Below are 23,306 nucleotides of genomic sequence, written 5' to 3' on the forward strand. Positions count from 1 at the left end.
CTACAGAATCACCATCTGGTTCCTGATTATGACATAAAAGATCTCCCATGATGTACTAGTGCCTAGCCAGCCACTGTATTACATTTTGTGTGCAAGTTACATAGAATTGATTGCAGTTCTCTTCATACCCTGTTCTAGCCTCTGTGCCTTGATTCTCTCTTCCTGGAATTCCTGTCCCATGATTCGCTGGACCAGTTCCTACTCATCCTTCAAGACTTAGCTCAGGAGTTATCTTTTTCAGGAAAACTTGGTTAGTCCTCCAGATGAGGAGAAGTGTCCCACTTTTGTAGTGTCTCTCCTGTTAGACTGCAAGCTTATCAGGACAAGAGTCCTTCTTTATTCTCTGTCTGCATTCTTATTCTGTAGCACAGATGCCAAGCTTACAATAAATATCTATTGTACTGAGTTGAGGATAACTTGGTGACACAATCCCAAAAGGAAGTAGTAAGAAGTAAGATGACAAAAACTCCCTGTGCTTATACTATAGTTTTGTTCATAGTAGAGCATATATTTGATGGGTGGAAGGAAGGATGGAGAGGAGAGGGCATTATCACTGTGGATGACAACTAGGGGTACAGACACAGACTCTAGTAGAAAACAAAAATTAGAAAAGAAAAATCAGCATTTGTAGAAGGGGAATGGCAGAAGCAGACAGCTTGTATCAGACAGTCACCTTCTTCAAATCCTCTTGACTCTCCTGGTTTCTAGGGCCTTTGGCCACTTGGTCCTGCCTAGTAGCTGCTTCAGCAAACTCTTAAGAGCTTCAACCTGCCAGCACTTCGCATCATGTTCCTACCACATCGCTTCTCATCCCCTACCCTTAGGCTTTGTTTTTGATGCTGAGCTGTGACATGCCCCCATGCATCAAGGATTCATGATTGCCCCATGGATATTCATGATTGCCCCATGCCCCACGCGTGTCTAGCCCTGGAAGATTGGGGGCAACTGCTGCATGGACCAAATCTTTGACCACTTGGTTGTGGGAGCTGGCAGAAAAAATTTTACCCCCTACTTCCCACAGATAGATTGTTTGAAGATGAAACTATTCATACAGCCCTTTCAAAGACACCCCCAGGAGACTGAAAAATTGATCCTGCTGAATACCAAGCAGCAGTCTGCTTACTAACACACTCTGGGTGGGCTCTCCTTTTCTCCGCCTCACTCCCTCTTTCTCTCATCTTGCTTCCCTTGCATCGTATTTCCTAATACAGTAACATATACTTTTTTATTTATTTTATTATTATTGTTTTAATCCTAGGCTCTGCTCTGTTGGGGACCCAGGATAAGCCAGTTGATACCAGGTATGGCCCTTGAAAACACACCCTAAGGACAGCATTTTGGAAACTCTTGATTTGGAGTTAGCCCTAAGGAGATCCAGAAGATGTGAATAAATTACATGAACAAGTGGCTCGATGTACCTTGTCATCTACTTCTAAAGTGCTAATACTCAGCCTTCAGCTCACACCTATTATAGCATCATGGTGGCGGTAATAGGATTTTGTATGATCAGTTGAATGTGTTGGGGCTGGTTCATAGTTCATTGATAGATCAGTATGATATATTAATACTAGTAGAAATTAGACGAGTGCTACATTTTAGCTCCAATCAAGCATAACCCCAAAAGACAGTGATGAAAGGAAATACACTCATTGAGCAGGACTTCCGGCAGTATATTTAGTTGATCCTATTGGATTGATGGAGAAGTGGTCTAAGATAGGGATCTATATGGACGCTTGGGGACAGTGAGTGAATTGATTGTGAGATGGCACGAAGCATGCAGGTCTTTGTGTCTCATGGTAATGCCCAAGGGAGAACATGCACTGAATCAGAGGCTCTCAGAAACTAGGGGGTAGGATGACTCATTCTGTGCAGTCAGCCTTTCCATCTTTGGCAGCCCCAGTGTAGGTGTAACGGACCCAGGAACAGAATGGCCATGGTGGCAGGGATGGAAGTTAAACATGAGCCCAACAGCATGGTCTCCCTCTCACCAAGATGCATCTGTCTACTGCTACTGCTGACTACCCAGCCTCCCAGAAGCAGAGCTTGATGCTGAGCCTTCCTGTGCACCATTCCTCGAGGAGCCTGGTCAGATGCTAGTGCAGGTCCCTTACGCCAGACCCCTGCCATCCTGATAGTGATAGCAGTTTGTGGTTTGCCTTCCTTGTGTCAAGGCCTCAGACTATTGACCTACTCCATATAAGAACATCTTAGACATATTTTGTGACAAAGGAAATTCAACCAGGAGCACACAGCAAGAGGATTCTCTCATTATTCTATAGGAATCATTACCCAAAAAGAGCTGGCCCTATGGAACAGAGGACTGGCCTATCAGAGGCTCAGCTAAGGAGGGAAAACATCCTACAGGTCGGTGCGTGATCCTGTATATATTAGCAGTTCTTACTAACCAGTGTCTGATATATTATGTTCTTAGTAGCTAGACTATACGAGCCTGGGAACCAAAAAGACAGAAATAGGATTGGCCCCTCTGGCTATCACCCAAAGGCCAAATCATCACATTTATGGTTCTGGCCCCTGCAATCTTAGTTTCTACTAGGTTAGAGCCTCTGGTTTCCAGGATTGGTGGCTGGGACACGTCCACCAGGGTCCTTGGTTTCTCAGGTCAATGTGTCAAAAGCCAATAAAATAGTCCTTGTAAATTGGTAGCTCGATCCTATCATGTGGTGCTAGGAGGGGCAGGGGGAGTATGTCTGGAATCCAGGGATAAACTGTAGCGTCTCCTGGTGCTTTTGTGTTGAGTGGGGATGAGAAGTGGACAATTATAGCAACTACGGCCCAACAAGGGAAAGACAACCAGTCCCTCAGTCACGAAGCTCTGCTCAGCCCTCCAGGTAAGCAACGCAGACAAGCCACAGTGCTGGCTGAGCTAAGGGAAATCCAGAACAGGGGGTGGGGAATGATCTACCACAGCTTCAAGACCCACTGCCAGAATGAGGTTGTGGTTGTTTCTGATAGACTCATCTATCTTCGGGGCCCTAGGCCACTGGGTCTGGCTCCGCCACTGCTGTATCACCAGCCCTGCTTGGGGTTTTAGAGCAGCTTTTGTCATTGCAGCAAGCATCCCTGCCATCATGACCTGGGCCTTCTCTTTTTATAAGAACTAAGCAAGAGAGGCCTTGAGACTTGCTCATTACCACACTTGTGTGACTCAGATGTATGGGGCAGTTATCCCATGAAGTAGAACTTGACCCGTGAGAGGTGGGAGCTGGCAGATAATGTCTTCCTTTCCTCAGACACATGGCTCCTTGGATGACAGTCCTACGAGATCAAGCAATCAGTGACACTCAGTCCCAAAGTGGACAGCTTGGCAATGATAACCTGCTCTATATTGGGTCTCACATTCCCTTCTTATTCCCCTTTTCCCTTAATCCCACTTTGCTGGGATTGTATTCTCTAACAAAATACTACACATAAGCTTTGCCTCAGGCTTTGCTTTCTGGAAAGCCTAGCCAAGACTGAATTGAAATAAGAACACAGAGATTTGAGGTAGGGTGAGTTTGTACAGAGGATCTAGAAGCAGATGTTTAGCAGGGCAGCGGGGGAGGGGGAGATGTGCCTGGAAAGTGGGGGAGGGGCCTTTTTTCTTCTTGACTGTATTCCAATTGAAGACATTTTGAAATATTGGCATGAGGATTTATAATATTATTAAAAAGACATTAGGAAGACGGAAAGTAAGATTATGAGACACATAAAGAAGGGGACCATTTCATTTGGGCTCTTTCTGACATTAGCACCTGGCCTGGTGCCTACCTCTCCAGAGACACTCATCTCCAGGCTCGTTCCTCTTCTTGGGAAACTTGGCCTTGACTCTTCTCAGAAGATACTTTGTGCAGAACACATGTGCAGTGCAATGTAGTGCCACTCTATTGTTTGGTTAGGGCTTATTTTTTTATTTTTATTTTTTCAAGGTTTTATTTATTTATTTGAGAGAGAGAGAGCATAAGTAAGGGGGAGGGGCAGAGGGACAAGCAGACTCCCCACTGAGCAGGGAGCCTGAGGCTCCATAGTGATCCCAGGACCCTGAGATAATGACTTGAGCCAAAGTCAGATGCTTAACTGACTGAACTGCCCAGGAGCCCCTTTGATTAGGTTTTAATGGGCAATTGTGTCAGAGCCTTGCAATGTTCTGCCATAAGCCTGTGTGTTTATCCCTCTTATGCACATGGAAGCCCAGGTTAGGCGGGTGGAAATGGCTAAGTGTGAAGGCATGGCATGGGACCTGTGCCAATTTGCCAAATGGAATTTGTGTGGGAAGTAAGACTTTTAAAAACTCCTGTTCGAAAGACGGTCTGATTTGTTATTTTTAAAGGACATATGATTTTCCTTTCAAATATGAACTATTGCTGTTTTATTGTCAATGTACACACAAGAAAGTGTATCATAAACAGCCTCATAGCAAAACATGTTAATCTTCTCAAAATGTCCCACTGACATCTACTTTCCTTTTCTTCCCTTTTGAATTTTTACATGGCCCCAGAGCGGCTCTGTTGCTAATGGGAACGAATGGCTGAATGCACACTAAAAGCATGGGGTGCGGCTAGTCTGTGGGTTACCATTTAAAACTCTTTCAGATAGTAGCACAGCGTGAAATACTAATTCATTACATCTACAATACCATATCCATTAGTGCCTTCTCATCCTGGAATTTAAATAGTCCAAAGCTCAGAGAGTCACTAAAGAGAGTAATTAATACAATAGCACAATTCTCCATGGTTCAGGTGACATGATGGACTGACTTACCTGTCACAAATAAATATTATAGGAGCCAGTCTCCTTCTGGTTTGCATTTTTAATCGGCCTCCTCCTTCTTCATGTTCCACTGTTCTTTTTGTGGCTGGATTTTATATTTTTGCCGAGTGAGGGTACAATTGGCCCTCTGTTGCCATGCTCATGCTTCATGCTATTTAAAAAGCTCCACAGTTTCAATGGCGGCACCATTGCAAAAACTACGCACGAAAGGGACATGGTTTGTAGGTTTTGGTTTCACCTGCCATTATCTACCTTTCTGCCTGCTCTCCCTTGAAGGGGAGCAGAATTTGTCACTCCCAAATATGCCTGTTTGGCATAAGGATTATTTCGGGCTGATTATTTTTAAGAACTAGCAGACATAGGGAGAACTCAGAAAACCAAGTACATGTCAACTTTTTGCAAGAGAATTTAGATTTATAAGGGAAATCTCCATTTGTCAAGCAGCCTCCCTTTCTGTACTAGGAAGAGAAGGATGACTAAGTCTCTAGAAACTTCTCAATGGACAAGGCAATGATTTAGATCTCTATTACAACCTTACTTTTGTTACTTGTTATTTCCTGGTAACCTCCTGGTAACAGGCCTTGCCCACCGGCTACATCTGTCCTTTATCTCTAGCTGAAGCTGGTGTGAAGGTGATGACTTGGACCATTTGGGGGAGCTCCTCAGGTTTCCTGGGTTTTTCCCACGTATACAGGAAGTATGCATGTTATTAAAGTTCTGTTTGTTTTTCTCCAGTTTATCTGCCTTTTTATTACAGAGGAGTCTCAGCCGAGGACCTAGAAGGGTAGAGGGAAAATTGTTTTTACTCCTCTACCAATCTGCTTCATCTTCTTTCATATTCAGGGTGCAGATTCCTTATAAAAGAGCTATTCAGTCCTAAGACCCTTTGGAGATGATTTTCTTGACCTAGGAAGCCTTCCAGTTTGTGTGAGCTGCAAGGCCTCCCTATCATACTCACAGACTCGGACTCTTTGGCTTTTAATTTCTATATCCATTATCAAATATATCTCATAAGCAACCGCACACAGCTCAAGGGACATGTTTGCTTTTGTGCAAAGTAAGGAGGGGGTTAAAAATCTTTTGCAAATAGTTGGAACTGCTCCAATGACTTATTTGCATAGGAGAAAAGCAGGTGCCCCATAAATGCAAGTTTGGCCCGCATTTCAAACTTAGCAACACACCTTCCCATGCATTATCTCATTTGATTCCCACAACTGTTCTCTGAGTTCAACAGGGCAAGTATCATCAGGTATATTTTTTAACAGACAAAGTGAAGCTCAGAGAAGTTACGAGATTGCATATAGAAAATCTTGGATTAAATCTAGGACTTCTAACATGAAGTTCTAATTTCTAACCTGAACGTCTAATACTAACCAGAAATGACAGCTCTAAAAAAAATGGCCGGTTTTCAAATCTTTGCTTTATCCTTCTGGAATTGTTTGTTGGAGAGGGTACACGGCTGTACTCTTATAAAAGCCCACTGCACAGGGTGTGTATCTTATATAGGATGTGAATCCAGTATGAGATCTTCCCCCAAAAGCTAGAGGTTAGGCTTTCCTAGAACATTCTGGAATATAGTCTTAGTTCCTGAGCACTCGTTTGAACTCTACTGACATGTAAACATCCAGTCTTGGTGACTCCTCTTCCAGGACTCCAAGTGTTTCTGTAGCTACCACCTATTCTCCCTTTTTTCTTACACCAATTCTCAGATGAATTTCCTACTCAACATCTCTATCTCTGCACTTACTCCCATTTGCCTTCTGCCAGCATGATTCATAGTCAGATGCCGTTACAAGCACTGATTTTTGTATTGCTCAACTCAACCAACACTGTCCAGTCACTCCTTAAATTCACCACAGAGTACATCCATCTGCCTCTTCTTGAAGCATTCTTTTCCTACTTCCATGATACCTCAGTCTCCCACTTTGCTTCCTACCTCTCTGGTCATTCCTTTTCTGTCTCTTGTTTTATCATCATCCTTCTCTACCCAACCTCTAATGGTGAAATGCCTCAGGGCTTGGTTTTAGAATCTCTCTTCTTGCTCCTGATTTTAGGCTGTTTCATCAGTCACAATGGCTCCATTTATCATCTATATGCTCAGAATTCTCAATTTATGTCACACACTCAGATACCTTTTGTATTAGTCAGAGTTCTCCAGAGAAACAGAACCTAAAAGATATACATGTACACACACACACAGGAAGAAATTTATTATAAGGAATTGGCTTATGGGATTATGGACGCTGTGAAGCCCACATCTGCCATTGGGAAGCTGGAGGCCAGTCTGAAGACCTGAAAACCAGGAGAGTCAATGGTGTAAGTTCTAGTCTGAAAGCCAACAGGCTCCAAAGCCAAGAGGATCTGATGCTTTGGTTCAAAAGTCCAAAGTCATGAAAAAGACTGAGATCCAGTTCAAACCATCAGGCAGGAGGAGGTATTCAGCCTCATGGGAGGGTCAGCCTGCTTCTTCTATCAGACTTTCCATGGACTAGGTGAAGCCAGTTCACATTTGGGAAGGCAATCTGCTTGACTCAATTTACCGAGTCAAATGTTAATCTCAACCAGAAAACATCCCTACATACACACTCAGAATAACGTTTGAACAGATAGCTGGGTGCTCAAAGGTCTGGTGAGATCTACACACAGAATTACCCATCACAACTTTTCAGAAACGTGTATGTCTGACTGCCTAATTATCATGGCTACTTTGATTTCACATAGGTAGGTACCTAAACATTAACCTGTCAAAAAATAGTGTATTGGCTTTTTCTTCAAATTTATTCCCCCTCAAATATTCCTAAAAACCATGAAATGACACCATCGCCCATTCAACTGCTTAAGTCAGAACCTGAAAGCTGCCTTTCACACCTTTTTCCCCACATTTCCCTGAATCATCAATTTCAGCCAATTCCAATTCTCAGGGATTTGACGAAGCTCTCTACTTTTTTCCGTTTCTATTGTTACTTAATTCAGGTATCATAATATGTTGTAAGAACTATTGACCAAAATGAGGATCTGCAGGCTTCTAAATTCCCACCGCCCAAATCCAGACTCCATAAAGCACCCATGGATTGCTTAAAATGCTCCTTAAATCACGTTACCACCCGGCTTAAAATTCTTCTATGGCTTCCCATTGCCCATGTGATAAATCCAAACTCCTTAACAAGCCCTACAAAGCCTTGCATGATGTGACCTTTGCCAACATCATTAGCCTTATCTTGTCGATCTTCTCCACTCACTATGCCCTGCTGTGAGGGTTTTTTTTTTTTTTTTTTTTTCAGTTCCTCCCACACAGAGCCTTCTTTTCCTCCTTGAGAATATTACAGATACTGTTCTTTCTGCCAGAAACACTCTTGGCCTTTTACTGCCTTTGCCCAGACAAGTTCTGTACAGCCTTTAGGACTCAACTGGCATGTCACTTCCCTGGGAAACCTTCCCGAGTCCCCTGATTAGGTGCACGTGTGCTTTAAGCACCTTGTGCCTCTCCATCGCAGCTCTCATCATAGGTCTCCTTAATTCACTGCTTTTGTAATTATATTTCATGCCCACTCCCCTACCAGACTCTAAGTTTTAGCCACCTGAATTATTTGCATCTTGTGAGTTATGCAGGGCTCATACAAGGTATGAGTCATTTCATGAATAAATGAATAATGATTTTGTGAGTAAATGAATGGATGAACCAATGGAATGACCGGCTCTTCTATCACAATCGGCTACCAACCAGGTAACAGTAGCAGAATCTCTTCCCCATCCAAGTGTCAGTCTGGATCATGTGGGGGATGCAAAGGGCAGTGGCAGGTAACTCCTAGCATCGCACATCCTCAGAGATAAAGAGGAGAACTGTGGGAGGTAAAGAGGGCTTCTGGATGTACCAGGGCAGAAAGGGTAAGAGTCAGAACTATAATAAAAATATATAAAAACCTGGCTATTTTAACTACTATTTCAATTAGGAATAGCACTCTCAGAGCACCTAGGTGGCTCAATCAGTTAAGCATCTGACTCTTGATTTTGGCTCAGGTCATGATCTTAGGGACATGGGATCGAGCCCCAGGCTGGGCTCTATGCTCAGCAGGGAGTCTGCTTCTCTCTCTCTCTCTGTCCCTCTCAAATAAATAAATCTTTGCTCCTCCCCCTCTTGTGCCCTCTCTCTTTTACTCTGTAAAATAAATAAATAAATCTTTAAAAAAAAAAAAAAGAAATAGCACTCTCTTTTCAAGAATACAAATTATCTTTTCTGTGGTTTTCCAAAGGCATACATAGCCAGGAAAAACATGGCATCTCATACTGATACTTATTTTTTGGTGAGAAGGGGAAGGTAAACATTTAGACTTATAAAACCACTGGAAGGACCGTCTATGACAGTGGTGATTCTCCTGTCTGTTGCTAGGGCCACATGGCTCAACTTGGGGGTGACGCCTTGTGTGAGCTGTGGTTGGTTGCTGAGTGAGATCACTGAGTTCAGGTAATATTCACTGCTTTATGGAGGGTGGGTGTGTTAGGCTTGGCTTCTCCATCTATAAGTTCCTAGTTTGTCTTGATTTCATGGAGTATTATGCTATCAGATTTGGCTTCAGTGTGAATTTATATGTTGTGCTCAGGCTCAGAGAATGGACAGCAAGAACAATGTTATGAAGCAATCAAGGATTAGATGACTCCTATCACTATGAAGCAAAGATCCACGTCAACTAAGAACTCCAGCTTTTGACAAGGTTAAAAACATTCAGAGGACTGTCTGACAGTTAGGCAATAGAAAGCTATCTGAGCAGCTTTGTTCAACAAAGGCAGTTTTAATCAAAAGACAAATGAAGTTAGAGGACACATTGCATTGATCTTAGGGAAACTGAGAGACGCATATGCCAGGGGAACAAGAAATGTATAAATAAAGGAAGAAAAAGGAGAGGTCCTTATTTTGGACTGGGTGGCTTATTGCATTCCTCCTTATTAAAACACACTCGAGTCTGTCAATTTTGCAGGGGATGCTGCATTATAATTTTTTGTTTACCACCATGCAATGTCTGAACTATCTTTTCCCATTAAGGTACCAAGGTCAATGATACAGATAATTAACCAACTGATTTAGTGCATTAATTTTCCTTGAAGTTCGAACAAGAGTCTCACTAGCCAGCCTTGAGATTCCTACTCCACATAGACACCGGGACAAGGACTGGCTCCATATGGAACACCGAGGCAATCCACAGCTCGAGTGCTGTCTAGCAGCATCGTGTATCTACTTAGATGATGATGAATGCTATCTTTGTTCCAGGCAGGAAGATGTCATTACGCTGGCTCATATTGCTGACCTCCCAGGGCTTCCCACTAAGTGTTGCCAAAGGGTTGTGGTGCCGATAATTCCTTACAGAGCTCTGGAGAGAATAAAGCGGAGAGGTAAACCTGATGAAAATTGGATAAAGAACCCAAGGTGAACTGAAGCTTAATACACCAAACAGCGGAGAGCGTGGCTGCTTTCTTTCCCCACCTCTTGTTTTCCCTTCCACAATTGTAGGCAGCACTCCAGCTGTTATTTCTGCCCTCTCAAAGCATTCTTCAGTCACTCATATCCAGTCCTGCACTTCACCTATCAATAAAAGGAACTTGAAATCTTTCAACACAGAGATATTATTTCTGCTTCAACTGATTTCAGGATGCCACAGTTCACAATGAAAATCTGCAGATTGTTGATAGCTCTGTCAATATCATTCAACTGCTAACAACACTTTATTTGTGGTACCTGTAGATTGAGTGTAGGCATCTGAACCCAACAATAAAAGGAAAGAAAGTCCTGGGGCTCAAAACAATTTGGTTTTACAAGGAGCCTGGTTTACAAACTTTGCTGCTTCGTTACAGAAGAATTCTTCACCAGTTTTAAAGGACGTAAGATGTAATCATCTTCTATCAACTTCAATGGTAGGATAATAAGGGCAAGAACTGTATGCTAAGAGGAGTGTTTGCTATAATGCATTATTGTGTTGTATCACAGGTGTGTATCAATCCCTTCAAACTACATATTTAACAATAAACTTACAGTTTTAGAAAATGGTTCATAGTCAATCTTATTGGTATTTTTGTTCTTAGGTTTTTGAATATCTTTTCATACATTTCTTCATCATTTCTTTTTCTTTTTCAGCCATTTGCCTCTCTGATTTTATGGCCTTTCATATACATAGATACATACATACATATACACATGTGTAATAACTGCAATTGTTGAATTCAATGAATTCATAGAAGTTTTGTTTTTATTACAGATCCTGACTTTTTGTCTAGTGATTAACAAAACTATTGATTTGTTAAGTCAATCTGATTTATAGGGTCTTGATATTCACACTGTTCTAGGATGATGATTCTTAGAAAATGCCCAATCATGAATGAATTTTGGTGAAATGGTAGTACAAGAAAAGAAACATGAAAGAATCAATAAAAAATATCATTATTATCACTAGTTAATATAATTGAATCAGTATCACTGAACCATTGAAAGTCAACATATCAGAGAGATATTCAATAGAAAGCTACTTCCTTTGAAGTGCCTCCGATGTTCAGTGTAAAATGACTAAATAAATACAAAATAAACCTATTTGATACAGTATAGATTTTATAAATCAAGATTTAATATAATATTACTTTAGGAGAAGTCAAAATAAATTCTGTAGCTGAAAACTATGAGCGTACTATTATTTTCAGGAGAAAAAAAAAACCTCTACGCCAAACATAATGACTCCATCCCAGATATCTCATAGTGGGTCTATTAGATATGGGCCAATGCTCATAAGCAGAGCTATGAATGAAATGATGAAGATAAAATATCCTTACTACAAAATGCTGCCATGGCAATAGTGACATAACTACCATCATTAGTAACCAGTGAGCTAAATTTTCTTAAATATATTTAAATATACACTGAACACCTTGGAAAGATCTTCACCATCAGAATATTAAGTGACCTGAGAAGTAAAGCTTTTTTCCAAAAGAAACTACATGGAAATGGAAAGAAACAGCATTATTATTTTTGGTGAAACACCACGTTCCTGGTACGATTTTAGGTACACACGATACAGAGAAAAAAAATATTCTTGATGTTCTATGAAATGGACTCTCCCAAATAAATATTTACTAGTTTTCTCCAATAATATATCTGTAAAATTACTGTGGGAAATAGACTCTTTGCCCAGGGAGCATTTTATATTTAACAGAGCTAACACACATTAATATGAACAACAGAGAGACGATCATTAGAATGGTAGCCTTTGGTTCTACCAGTTTCTTTGAAAAGCTGAAGTAGTGGTGGTTGTTGATTGCCTACTTAGCATCTTTTCTCTTGCTTCTTTTTCTTCAAAGAATCCCAGTTTTGCTAAAGTATCTTCTTCTTTTCCAGTCAACTCAGGTTTCTTAGGTGAGTCTGAACCCACCTGCAGCTCCAAGAGGGAGTGTGACTGATCTGGCTAAATTTGTAGGAGGGGGTCACGTGATGGAATTTGGCAACAGTGGCTCATGGACATCATGTGCAGGATCATCCTAGGAGCGCTCTTCCCTGCTGTCCTGGGAAAGGTTACAAAGATGACCCTTTCTCTTTTCCCTTTGGACAATTTGTCCTGTGCAAACATTGGGTGTGGAACTATTGCTCCATCTCAAGACCAACTGGAGGAGAAAGCGAGCAGACACAAGAAGGCAGAACCAGATGAACTGCAGGAAATTGACGCAGCACCGGAAGATTCAGGCAAATTTTGAAGCCTGTCCTATCCCTGCATTTCCAATGTTTTGTGCCAGTAAATGCCCTTATTGTTGAAGCCAATTTGAACTGGATTTTCTGTTACTTTCAATCAGAGTTATCCTAAATAATACCTAATATTATCTAAATAATTGGAATGTTATTAACTATAAAGAAGAGGTAATAGAAGATAAATACCAGTATGGAAAAAATGCACGCCCTAAGTCCAAGGATCTGGTGAAAATGATCAACAGTTGTATTACTTATCTGCTCATCACCTATTAATTCTTCGTATGTCCTATTTAAAGATTTTTATGATATTTTGAGATTTTATGCCTTTTATCATTCCTCATTTTTTCTTCATTTCTCTTTTAAGTTTTCATCCCAATATTGGACTTTTGTAGACATGACCTTGGAATAAATTGGAAGTGACTGATTAGAGTTATTTCTGAACCCAGAGAAGATGGTCTCTGTTCACAGGAAGGAAATAATCAAGGAAAGAAATCATCTAAGTTTTAAAACACGATAATAACTAATGCAATACATGAAATATATTCTTATTGTCGACTGATTGAAGCAAACAGTTTGTGCCTCAGGAACTTGGGATGGTGTGGGGCGCCTGGGTGGCGCAGCGGCTAAGCGTCTGCCTTCGGCTCAGGGCGTGATCCCGGCGTTATGGGATCGAGCCCCACGTCAGGCTCTTCCACTATGAGCCTGCTTCTTCCTCTCCCACTCCCCCTGCTTGTGTTCCCTCTCTCGCTGGCTGTCTCTATCTCTGTCGAATAAATAAATAAAATCTTTAAAAAAAAAAAAAAAAGGAACTTGGGATGGTGTGATTTGAGTCTTGGAGAGGAGAGGGAGACAGAGAGGCTCGGGAATGGCAAAGAGTTGTTTGGGGCTCCAAAGAACAAGTACAATTCAAATCTGCAAAGGTAGTAGGAGACTACGTTTGGCAAGATGGTTGAAGCCTAAGAAAAGAGGCCTAAAGAATCTAGATTTGAACCTATGAGCAACAAAAATAGACCTGGGACCAGGCACCCTTATAGCATCAAATTCTGAGATAGCAGAGTTCACTCTGAAGCCATTTCTTTACGAATATGTGTACTCGCGTTATCACTTGAAGCTGGTCAGGTGTCTTCACTTCTCCTCTAGGACCTTAAAGAACATAAATAAGAGTACTTCTGCCTCATCACTGAAATGGTTAATTTAAAATGTTTTTCAAGTCAAATGTTAAAAATGCATAAATCTCCAAACAACCTTTATTTATATTTACTTCTAATAAGAGCTATAAAACATGTCTCAACAAGCAGCAATTTAATTACTTCCATGCGTTTGATCTGCGGAACATCCTGTTCATAATAAACCCTTGCCTATAAATATACATTGAAAATACAAACTCAGCATCCATGTTAAGCAGTGTGGTCTGCTTTCTAGATGCCCTGAGTTTTGCTCTGGAATTGTTTGTATAACCTCGGGGAGGCCCTGTGTTCCTTGCATGGTCCATTGCATAAAATTTTCGTTTTAATTTGGGAAGTCAGGGGCATGTGACTACTTCCCCAAGGCGGGAATATCACAAAGAATTTTGTAGCTTCACATCAACTGTTCATCCTAGGAGTTTTTCCAAAACACTTGTGAATTTCTTTATATAAGAAAGAGAAATGTTACTCTTGATCAGTTGCCCAGGAATAAAAGCTATAATCAATCACATGGTGGGCTTCCCCATCGCTGACCGCATTTCGTTTTGGGGAGTGGGTTCACTTTTCATAAGATGCTATTTGTTAGCAAATTTCCGTAACATTACCAGTGAGCAAGAGAAGAGTGGAGAGGACAGGGAGCAATGGTGGAGACGGTTGGAATTCTGCGGTTAAGTGTTTGTTGATTTCTTTGTGAATTACTCTTTCTGTTGTAGAATCACATGCACACACAGACATACCCACGAATGGGCAAAAACCCACGTACTCTCTTGTCCTTTGCCCGTGTGTGCACATGCACGCACACAGAGCTTTGAAAATTGGAATTCGTTTTTAGTAAGGAATTTTAAAAAGGGTGACCCTCTATTACCAAAGAGACATAAACTTTCTATGATACTGGATTTAAATTTTATTCCACGTTGTGACATTATATACAAACCCACTAAATACACACAAAGTCAGATATTTCACTAAGCCATACTTGCCTTTTGAGTATCAGATGCACTCAGATAATTTTTTATTTTATAGCATCTTTCAATGAAAAATAAACAAGGAGAGGTTACAAGCCATAACACTGATGGGTCACATCAGTTGAAAAGCACTGTCTTTAAGTACATTATGTAATGTTTGTGGACAATTGTAATGCCTGCTAACATATTTACATACTGGTTTGTTAAATGTTAACTAGATTCTCCTGAGCCAGGGATTGCCACTAGCATAATTCTGAGACTCAGTATTTCTCAGTACTTCATTTTTAATGCCACCGTGATAGAAATATTTTTGCTGCCAGCACTTTTCCTCCGTGGGTAATATCAGTAAATTACAGAACCTAAATTCTTTTGGATCTCCAGAAATCTCTTGAAACATAAAGAAACACCAAAGCAGCTCACTTCTGCCACGTCATATTTCTAGAACCAACTTTATTTAAGAGCTCCAGCTGTTCATATATTCCTAGTGGCATTTTCGAGCGCAAAAAAAATTCCACAATGTGATGAATAGATTAGCAATTGTTGATCGCGATGGAAAACCTCCAGGGAGTATCCATGGGCTGGATTAAAGGACCAGACTCTCTCCCATGAGGAGTACAAGTCAAGTGGAACCAGGATTTGGATTTGGCACAAACCCTGTTGTAAATGCTAAAAAGCAACATTTCTCTGTACCTACTTGTGTGTTTTCAGTTAGCACATCAGTAGGTTAGGCAAAACCTCACTTTCATCAATTCGATGACCTAAGCAGGTCGCAATTTGTTGTTATATGCACATCTTTTGCAGAAAGGATATCGGTCTACTTGACTTGGGAATGCAAGAGGAGGTCAGGAGTGCTTGGCGACAAATGACTACGTTAGTGCTGGAAACCACACTGGACTATTTAACTTCTTACTCAGTTTTTAAAAAATTTCCACTCACAAATTGGAGATAGTATATATAATATTATTATATATATATCTATATCTCCATATAGCTCTCTCTCTATATATATCTCCATATATATATATCTCCATATATATATATAATATCTCCAATTTGTATATATAATATCTCCAATGATATATAAGTCAAACTCTATTTTATGGAGATATATATATAATATCTCCAATTTGTGAGTGGAAATTTTTTAAAAATCTCCATATATGTGTGTATATATATATATATATATATATCTCCATATATATATTTATCTCCATATATATATATATAATATCTCTGATTTGTATATATAATATCTCCAATGATATATAAGTCAAACCCTATTTTATGGAGAGAGATATATATATATAATATCTCCAATTTGTGAGTGGAAATTTTTAAAAATCTCCATATCTGTATATATATATATATATCTCCATATATATATTTATCTCCATAGATATATATATATAATATCTCCAATTTGTATATATAATATCTCCAATGACATATAAGTCAAACTCATTAAAACATAATATTAAGCTATGTTTCCAAAACCAGTACAAGATTTGTGCTGATTCATCTCTGTTTTCACCTTACTCCTTCATGAGGATGGGGTATAATAACTAATAAAGCTTAGTCATGACATCTACAGTTCCAAGGAGAGGTAATTTGACTGATCAATATTAAGATCGAGTACCATGCTTTGCCTCATCAGCATGAAGCTCTATTCAAAGGAACTGTGGAAGAAAAAGGCAAAAGGCACCATCTGGGTGGAATTACAAAGTGGCTGATAGATATAATGGCTTTGTTAATGATGGTCTATTTTGCCCTGAAGGAGTTACATTATAATTTTGTTCCTCTCAGAGGCAAACTTGATTCTGCCTCAGACGCGGGTCAATATCTGAATCAAAATTTTGTTCTTTCACTTTCCAGAATGTTCACTCCTCTCCCTCTAGGCTAGAGTCCGCTGACCCTGCTTTAAAGCAAACGTCTCCATAGGACACAGTGGACAGTCACTCCATTTGATGCGATTGTTTGTAAAGGCAGGGATACTTTTTTGGGGGGTGAAGGGGAAGAGGGAGAGAGAGAATCTACAGCAGGCTCCACACCCAGCATGTGAGCCCGACGGTGGCTGGATCCCACGACCCTGAGATCATAACCTGAGCCGAAATCAAGAGCCTGGCGTTTAACTGACTGAGCCACCCAGGAGCCCCAACAGTGATACTTATTTTTAAACAAAAGGACAGGAGGAGGGCCTACCAGAAAATCTGCTTTATAAACAGACCTCCAGACCAACATTACAGGAAGATTTGCCACAAGCCCAACACTGCAATATTTCTCAGAGAAGAAGATATTGTTAGCATGATGGGATCTTAAGCCTACTGGATTCTATTAAGAGCATAAGGAATGTTCAGGGATTTCTAGACATCTCTGAAACATTTTGAAATCCTGAAACCATTGTTTCGAGAAGTGAGGTTTGTTATTTTTGTAGGTCTTTATATCTGCTTTAACAAAGGGATTTGGGTTTTAGAGATGCTCGTGTCTAAGTTGGAATAAGAATGGACTGGATTTGGTGACTCTGGGGACCTCACTCTGCACCCATGGCAACTACATCAGGGCAGCGTTTCCCCACCGCAGTTTCGAGGACACCTTTACCAGCTGAGCTTTAATTAATGATAAGTCAACAGACAGACAGGTGACAACCATTATATTCTTTCACCTTACCACTGGGGCTAGAATTAGTGACAAAAAGTTTTAATTAAATTTTAACTTCATCTACCTTAATTGACTTTACATGAAGATGGAATATACCTACACTCACACACATATATTTGCATGTATGTATTTGTTTGTTTAGTAATTAAAGTTATCCAATTTTTTAATTTTATATCAGAGCATTTAAGGGGAAGGGGATAGTATTTAACCCAAATTAATCCAGTATAAATTTAACCTACTGCAAGTGTCATTCTCAAACGTAAAATACTGAAGAGTGTCTGACACATAGTAAGTGTGCAATAAATGTTCGTTAACGATAACAATTTTATTTTTTGTCTTATTTGCCTGCCTTTGTTCAGAATATTTCTCCACTCTTCCGCACGTTTTCCCCATGAGCCTGTCCATGTGATATACTGGCTATAAATAATAAAAGCATTGATCTTTTCAGTGACTTAAGAGAAAGTAATGGCCTTGTTTTTCATTGATCCATTCTATACATTTCACTTAGGGGTAGGGGTCATATCTACATGCTCCTCCTAATTCCCCAACGCTCCTGCCATCGTCCCCTTTTCTTGTACGGAATTACCACCACCTTTAATTTAGAACTGTGGGGGAGGTTCATTATAAAACATTTATTTATTCATTTATTTTTAATTTTTTTAAAGACATTTATTTGAAAGAGAGAGAGACAGCCAGCAAGAGAGGGAACACAAGCAGGGGGACTGGGAGAGGAAGAAGCAGGCTCCCAGTGGAGCAGGGAGCCCGATGCGGGGCTCGATCCCAGGACCCCGGGACCACGCCCTGAGCTGAAGGCAGACACTTAACGACTGAACCACCCAGGCGCCCCCATTATAAAACATTTAAAAACACTTAAAAGCACAGAGAAAATACAAAAGTCACTTTAAATCTCATCACCTATTGATAGCCGTAACTGACATATTACTAATTTCTTTCGGTTTTTTTTAGATGCACATATTACTTTCAGTCTTTAAAGAATAGTAGGGTCATCCTACCAATGTGCCCTAGTGGCCTACTTTTCATTTAGACATTTTAAATACTATTTCATGCCATTAGATATTTTTCAAAATCATTATTTGCAATGACCACTTAACATTCCTTTTGGTGAATATATCCTATTCAACTTTTTCTTCTGTGTCAGACAGGTAGACTGCATCAATATTTTGCTATTACAAATAAATGGTAATATTCTTTGCACACTAATTATTAGCAAATGTTGACAGATTCCTGTCACTAAGGTGACATCCACAATTTGATGGATAGGGTATGAAACTGTAATTTAATAGTTCCTTCCTTAGGAGCCCTGAGTAACTGTCAGCTTGTTGCGGTGTGTCTGTCTCGTGACACAGCCTAACAGACGGTGATGGAAGGCAACGTGCCTTCTGTAATGAAGCCAGCCCTCAGAGCAGCTCCAAGTCGATTTTATATCCAGCCCAAACTTCCCCTAGATCCAGAATCACTTACCTTCTGTCATAATAGAACAGCACCTGGCACAGAGTGGGCAGTCAACAAATCCTTGTAAACTGAATATCCAAGCATCTGTTGGACATTTCACTTGGTTGTCTTACAGGCATTTCAAACTTAACACGCCCACACGCTAAACTCATAATAACTGCCATGAATCTCCCAGAAAACCAACAAAACACCACCTGTATCTCTCTCCCTCCTCCCCATCTCAGCAAATAGGACCATGATTCACACATTGTGTCAAACCAGAAAGCGGGGAATCATCCTCCACATGCTCATCTCCCCCCCACGCAGAAGAACCATTGCTTCCTGTACAGAACCAGCTCTTCCAACCCATCTTCTCGTCACCGCTGCAGCCAGCACCCTGGTCCGGGCCACCATCAGCTCAGGGTGAGCCCTTCCTTCTGGTCTTCCCACTTCCACTACTGACCTCTTTCACACAGATGTGTTTTAAAATACATTTGCAGCCCTTTGCACTGAGCATTTTAATAACATACAGACTCCTTTACCAGGACTCACAAGGCACCCCCTGCCACAGGCCCTTTTGTAGGTTCTGTGGCATTTCCAACGTGTCTCATAATAAGGGTATCCACCTCCACTGTCCCTTTTTGTTTTGTATCTGTCCCCTCCTTCCCTTTCGCCCTTCACAAAGCTGGATTCTTTTTGCACTTCAGGTCTGAGCCTATCCCACCTGCTCCAACACTCATCACTCTTTGTCAATGTGCTTTGTGTATTTCCTTCACTGCACTGACCATAATTTACAAATACATTTATTTTTATTTTTCCTTTGTCTCTCTTGCTGGATGAAAACTGCAAGAAAGCAAGGGCCATCTATCTATTTTATTTATAGGGTTTTACTGCCTAGCACAGTGTGTGGCACATAGTAGACCCTTCAGGGATATTTGTAAGGAGAGACGTGATCTTAGGATCCATCGCTCTGGGATGGTTTGGGGATAACTTAGAGCAATCTCCACCCTAGCTTACAGGCTCCCAAAGGATGGATCTTTTCCTGGCTGGGCAACCCCAGGAACCACTTCAGGTTTTTTTCCAAAGCTCCCTGAAAGAATCTATCCCTGAAAAAAGTCTTGATGAGTGTTTAATAAGTTCAACAGATGGTTTCCTAAGCTCTTTCTTTAAGGGAGCCATATGCTACGGCCGTGCTACCCGCTGACTACCCAGCTCTCCCTTAGACATGAACCTAACTGTTGACTCCTCTCCTAGTTCTCATCGCACACTTGGCCATACCGCGGAGCCAAGGCTCTGCTCGTAAGGCTGCTAATGAGCGTGGTTCTGTGGTGATAGTGCAGTTAGCTACTTTGCTACCCTTAAAGTATTTCAATTATCATTGTAATCCTTTAATGATATACTATTTTATTTTACTCATTTTTATTAAGAATAGCAACTCTAAAATCAATATCATCCAAATCTCCAGTTTTGAGGCCTAAGAGATTTATAACAGGTGGAAGAAAATCAAGAAATGGACTCACAGTGATTGCTGGTTTCTGTTCAGTGTTCCGCACAGAGATGACAGAAAGACAGGATTCTCTCTGACAATATGCATTGGAATTTATTTCTTGGGTTTATAGCCTCGTTCAGAAGCTAAAGTTAAGATAATTCACTTAAACTTCTACAATTTTTGATGTAGAACTCTACAGATGGCTAATCAGTCCCAAATTGAGGTCTCTCTCTCTCTCTCTCTCTTTTTGGCTGAGCCTATTTGACACAACCTCTTCTCAAGAGGCTGCTATCACTAGTGAAATTCTTAAATTCTCCATACACAGAGAGAGTGATTATAGCAAATTTTGCCAAATAAATGCATAAGTGACCATTAAACATCTGGTTTTTAAAGTCTGTGTCAATATTGTCCACGTTCTCTGTTATCCTGATTTTCTGCCGATTTACTTATTGTCCTCAAAGAACGCAGATTATTCGGTTTTCATAATAACAAATCCTGCTGCAGGATGTAAAAGTAAGACAGCAAACGAAAGCAGTAGAAGCCGGGGCAGCTGATTTCCCTTAGATGAATGGTGAAGATTTAGGCGACACAAGGATTCATGCCCTGGACTGGCCATCTAATTAAAATGAGAAATGACACAGGCAGCAGCTAAGCAGTTTGGGGAATTACTAATCAGGCAAAAATGCAAAATAGGGACACTATCTTTTAGAATGTTCGTTTGCATCTCTATGTCACCCAGTCCAAATGGCAGGCAGGAAATAATATCAACAAGACATAGACAACATTAAAAATTGTTTAACCCTCCTGTAACTCAAAATAGACCGGAAAGACAGATTATCAGCCTCGTTCAAGTATAAGAGTATTGAGGATTTACCGAGGAGTATGCGACTTACCCAAAGATACCTACGTCAGGGTGTAAGATAGGGAGTGGTGATGATCAGCTAGTTCCATGGTGTCTTTATGGGGTCATCCTCCATTAGACGGACACAAGCAGAAAAAAATCCACAAGTCGTGAAGCAGAAAGAAGGTAGGTGGTCTTTGCGGGGATGGGTCTACCCACTGGAGGGGAATGGAACTGGTTTACAATTATACTAACTATCGGCAAGCAGGCCAGTTAGGAGGAGGTTAAACACAACACACAATTCAACCCCCCTGGAGGACGCATGCTGCTTTGCTGGGAAGGATCTGCCAAGTTCTCCGCTTCAAAGTGAGCTCAGTAGGGGTGCGGACGAAGGCAAGAATTTGGATGAACATGTGAAAATGTTTACACGGATCTAGGAGAAGAGATTGAGCAAATTCACATGGACTAGAAAATTGCCTTGAAAACTCTACAAAGAGATATGACTCAAGAAAGGAAAATAATTCAGTGAGAAAGCCAGGTGCTGAAGCAGCACTTTGACCAGCAGAATGTTACTGTACACATGAGTTCTAACTCCCGTTCTCTAACTTCTCGCTTGCTGAGTGGTGAAGGAAAAACCAATCTCAAGTAAGCCATGTCCACAAAACAGGCCTCTTTGCAAATGTCTCTTCAGTTTTTATCAGAGGTTGTTTTTTTTCTTTCCCCCTCTAGCTTTGCATGGCATAGTTTTGACGGATTTGACAGCGAGCACATTCCACGTATCTTTTAGGGAAGGAGCTTTTCCCTTCCCTAAATATAAAGGAATAAACAGTCATGTCTCTGAGTTGGCTTTTCTGAGCCTTGGTGCTCTGGTTATATCCAGAAAGTCTGGGTATACATGGGCTGTTTTGCAAACCTCATGTGCCCCAGGAAAAGTTGGTAAAATGGAAATAGGGGAAGGTTGCTAACTGGCTTCCGATTTAGATAGAGAGTGGATTTAGGCAGGAAAAGATCCCTCCTCTTCACACAGAGCCTCTAGGTGACTTAACAGATCTTGATCCTAGTCAGAACACGAGGGAGAAACAGATTAATGGCAGTATTGGCCAATTTAATGTCAGATTGGAAAGGGCCCAACTCATATTAGATACTCAATAAATGCTTGCTGAAAAAAAAAATAGTTGTTTTTCTAGTATAATTGGCACAGATATAAATATATATTTTGAAGCAAAAAAAAATGCCATGTCTTTTCTTTGCAGAGGCTTTTGGTAATTGACATGGAGGGTGGGGCAAGCTTGGTTGGATGGGACGAGGTATGTGGGCCACCCACAGTGGTGTTCAATTGCTAGAGATGTCTGGTATGGCATAGCATCAATATAATCATTTGTGTCAACTTTTCCTTAATTGGCAACAAGTAGAAATCATAGGGAATTGCTTTGTAAAAGTACATGTTAAACACTTTAGAAATGCACTAATATAAATAAGTACTAAATTGCATGTACTATCACTGCTAATTTATGACCAAAAGATTTCTCCTTGTTTTTGCAAATGTGAATAATTACACCTAACATCTCCAGGCACTGAAATTATATGCATTTGAATGATTTAGGATGCAAAATAACACTGATCTTTTTTAAGCTCAATGGGAGAGAAAATACGTGTTTAGAAGAGATTGTGATTTCTAATGTTATTCTCACGATACAGGTGGTAGAGTGAGCTAATAACGTTTGCACTTCTTTATATGGACTTGAGATTTTAGAACTTCTTTGAGCAGTTTTGGATCATTTTCTCTGCTTCAGATATTTGTAAAACAGTCTTAGTAAATGACTTGGAAAACATCCGCTTATGAACAAATAGATTTAAAAAAATCTGTGTAGAACACAGTGTGAAGAAGGAAAAGGGATATTAAGAAAAATTTTACCTCTGTATTTCACATCTTTAACTATCAAAGATGACCGACAATGCTGAACTGGAGTCATTTCACTTCCAGTAGACCCCCCTTACCCCCTGTTTTGTTTTCCATGGTTTCAGTTATCCCTGGTCAATGGCGGTCTTGAAGTAGATGGCCCTCCTTCTGATGTATGGTCAGAAGGTCGGTAGTAGCCTGATGCTCTATCACAATGCCTGCATCATTCACTTTATCATCATGCATCTGCACAAGAAGGGTGAGTACAGTACAATTATATACTTCGAGTGAGAGAGAGTCCACATAACTTGTGTTGTGTGTACTGTTTTAATTGTT

The 23,306-nt window shown here is 40.5% G+C and overlaps 1 protein-coding gene across 2 annotated transcripts in view; it reads right to left on the reverse strand.

Annotated features, from left to right (window-relative positions):
* Window positions 1–21,357, reverse strand: part of CELF2 (CUGBP Elav-like family member 2) — a 556,236-nt gene extending 534,879 nt beyond the window's left edge. The window contains exon 1 of one of the 2 annotated variants that reach the window (XM_044392047.3): window positions 21,137–21,357. In XM_044392047.3, coding sequence (XP_044247982.2) covers window positions 21,137–21,180 — 44 coding nt within the window. In that variant the 5' untranslated portion in view covers window positions 21,181–21,357. The remainder of the gene's footprint in view (window positions 1–21,136) is intronic. The other variant, XM_057304588.1, reaches the window with a different exon arrangement.
* Window positions 21,358–23,306: the final 1,949 nt, after the last annotated feature.

This window comes from Ursus arctos, unplaced genomic scaffold (genome assembly GCF_023065955.2).
Source record: "Ursus arctos isolate Adak ecotype North America unplaced genomic scaffold, UrsArc2.0 scaffold_30, whole genome shotgun sequence".
NCBI classification, from domain to species: Eukaryota; Metazoa; Chordata; class Mammalia; order Carnivora; family Ursidae; genus Ursus; species Ursus arctos.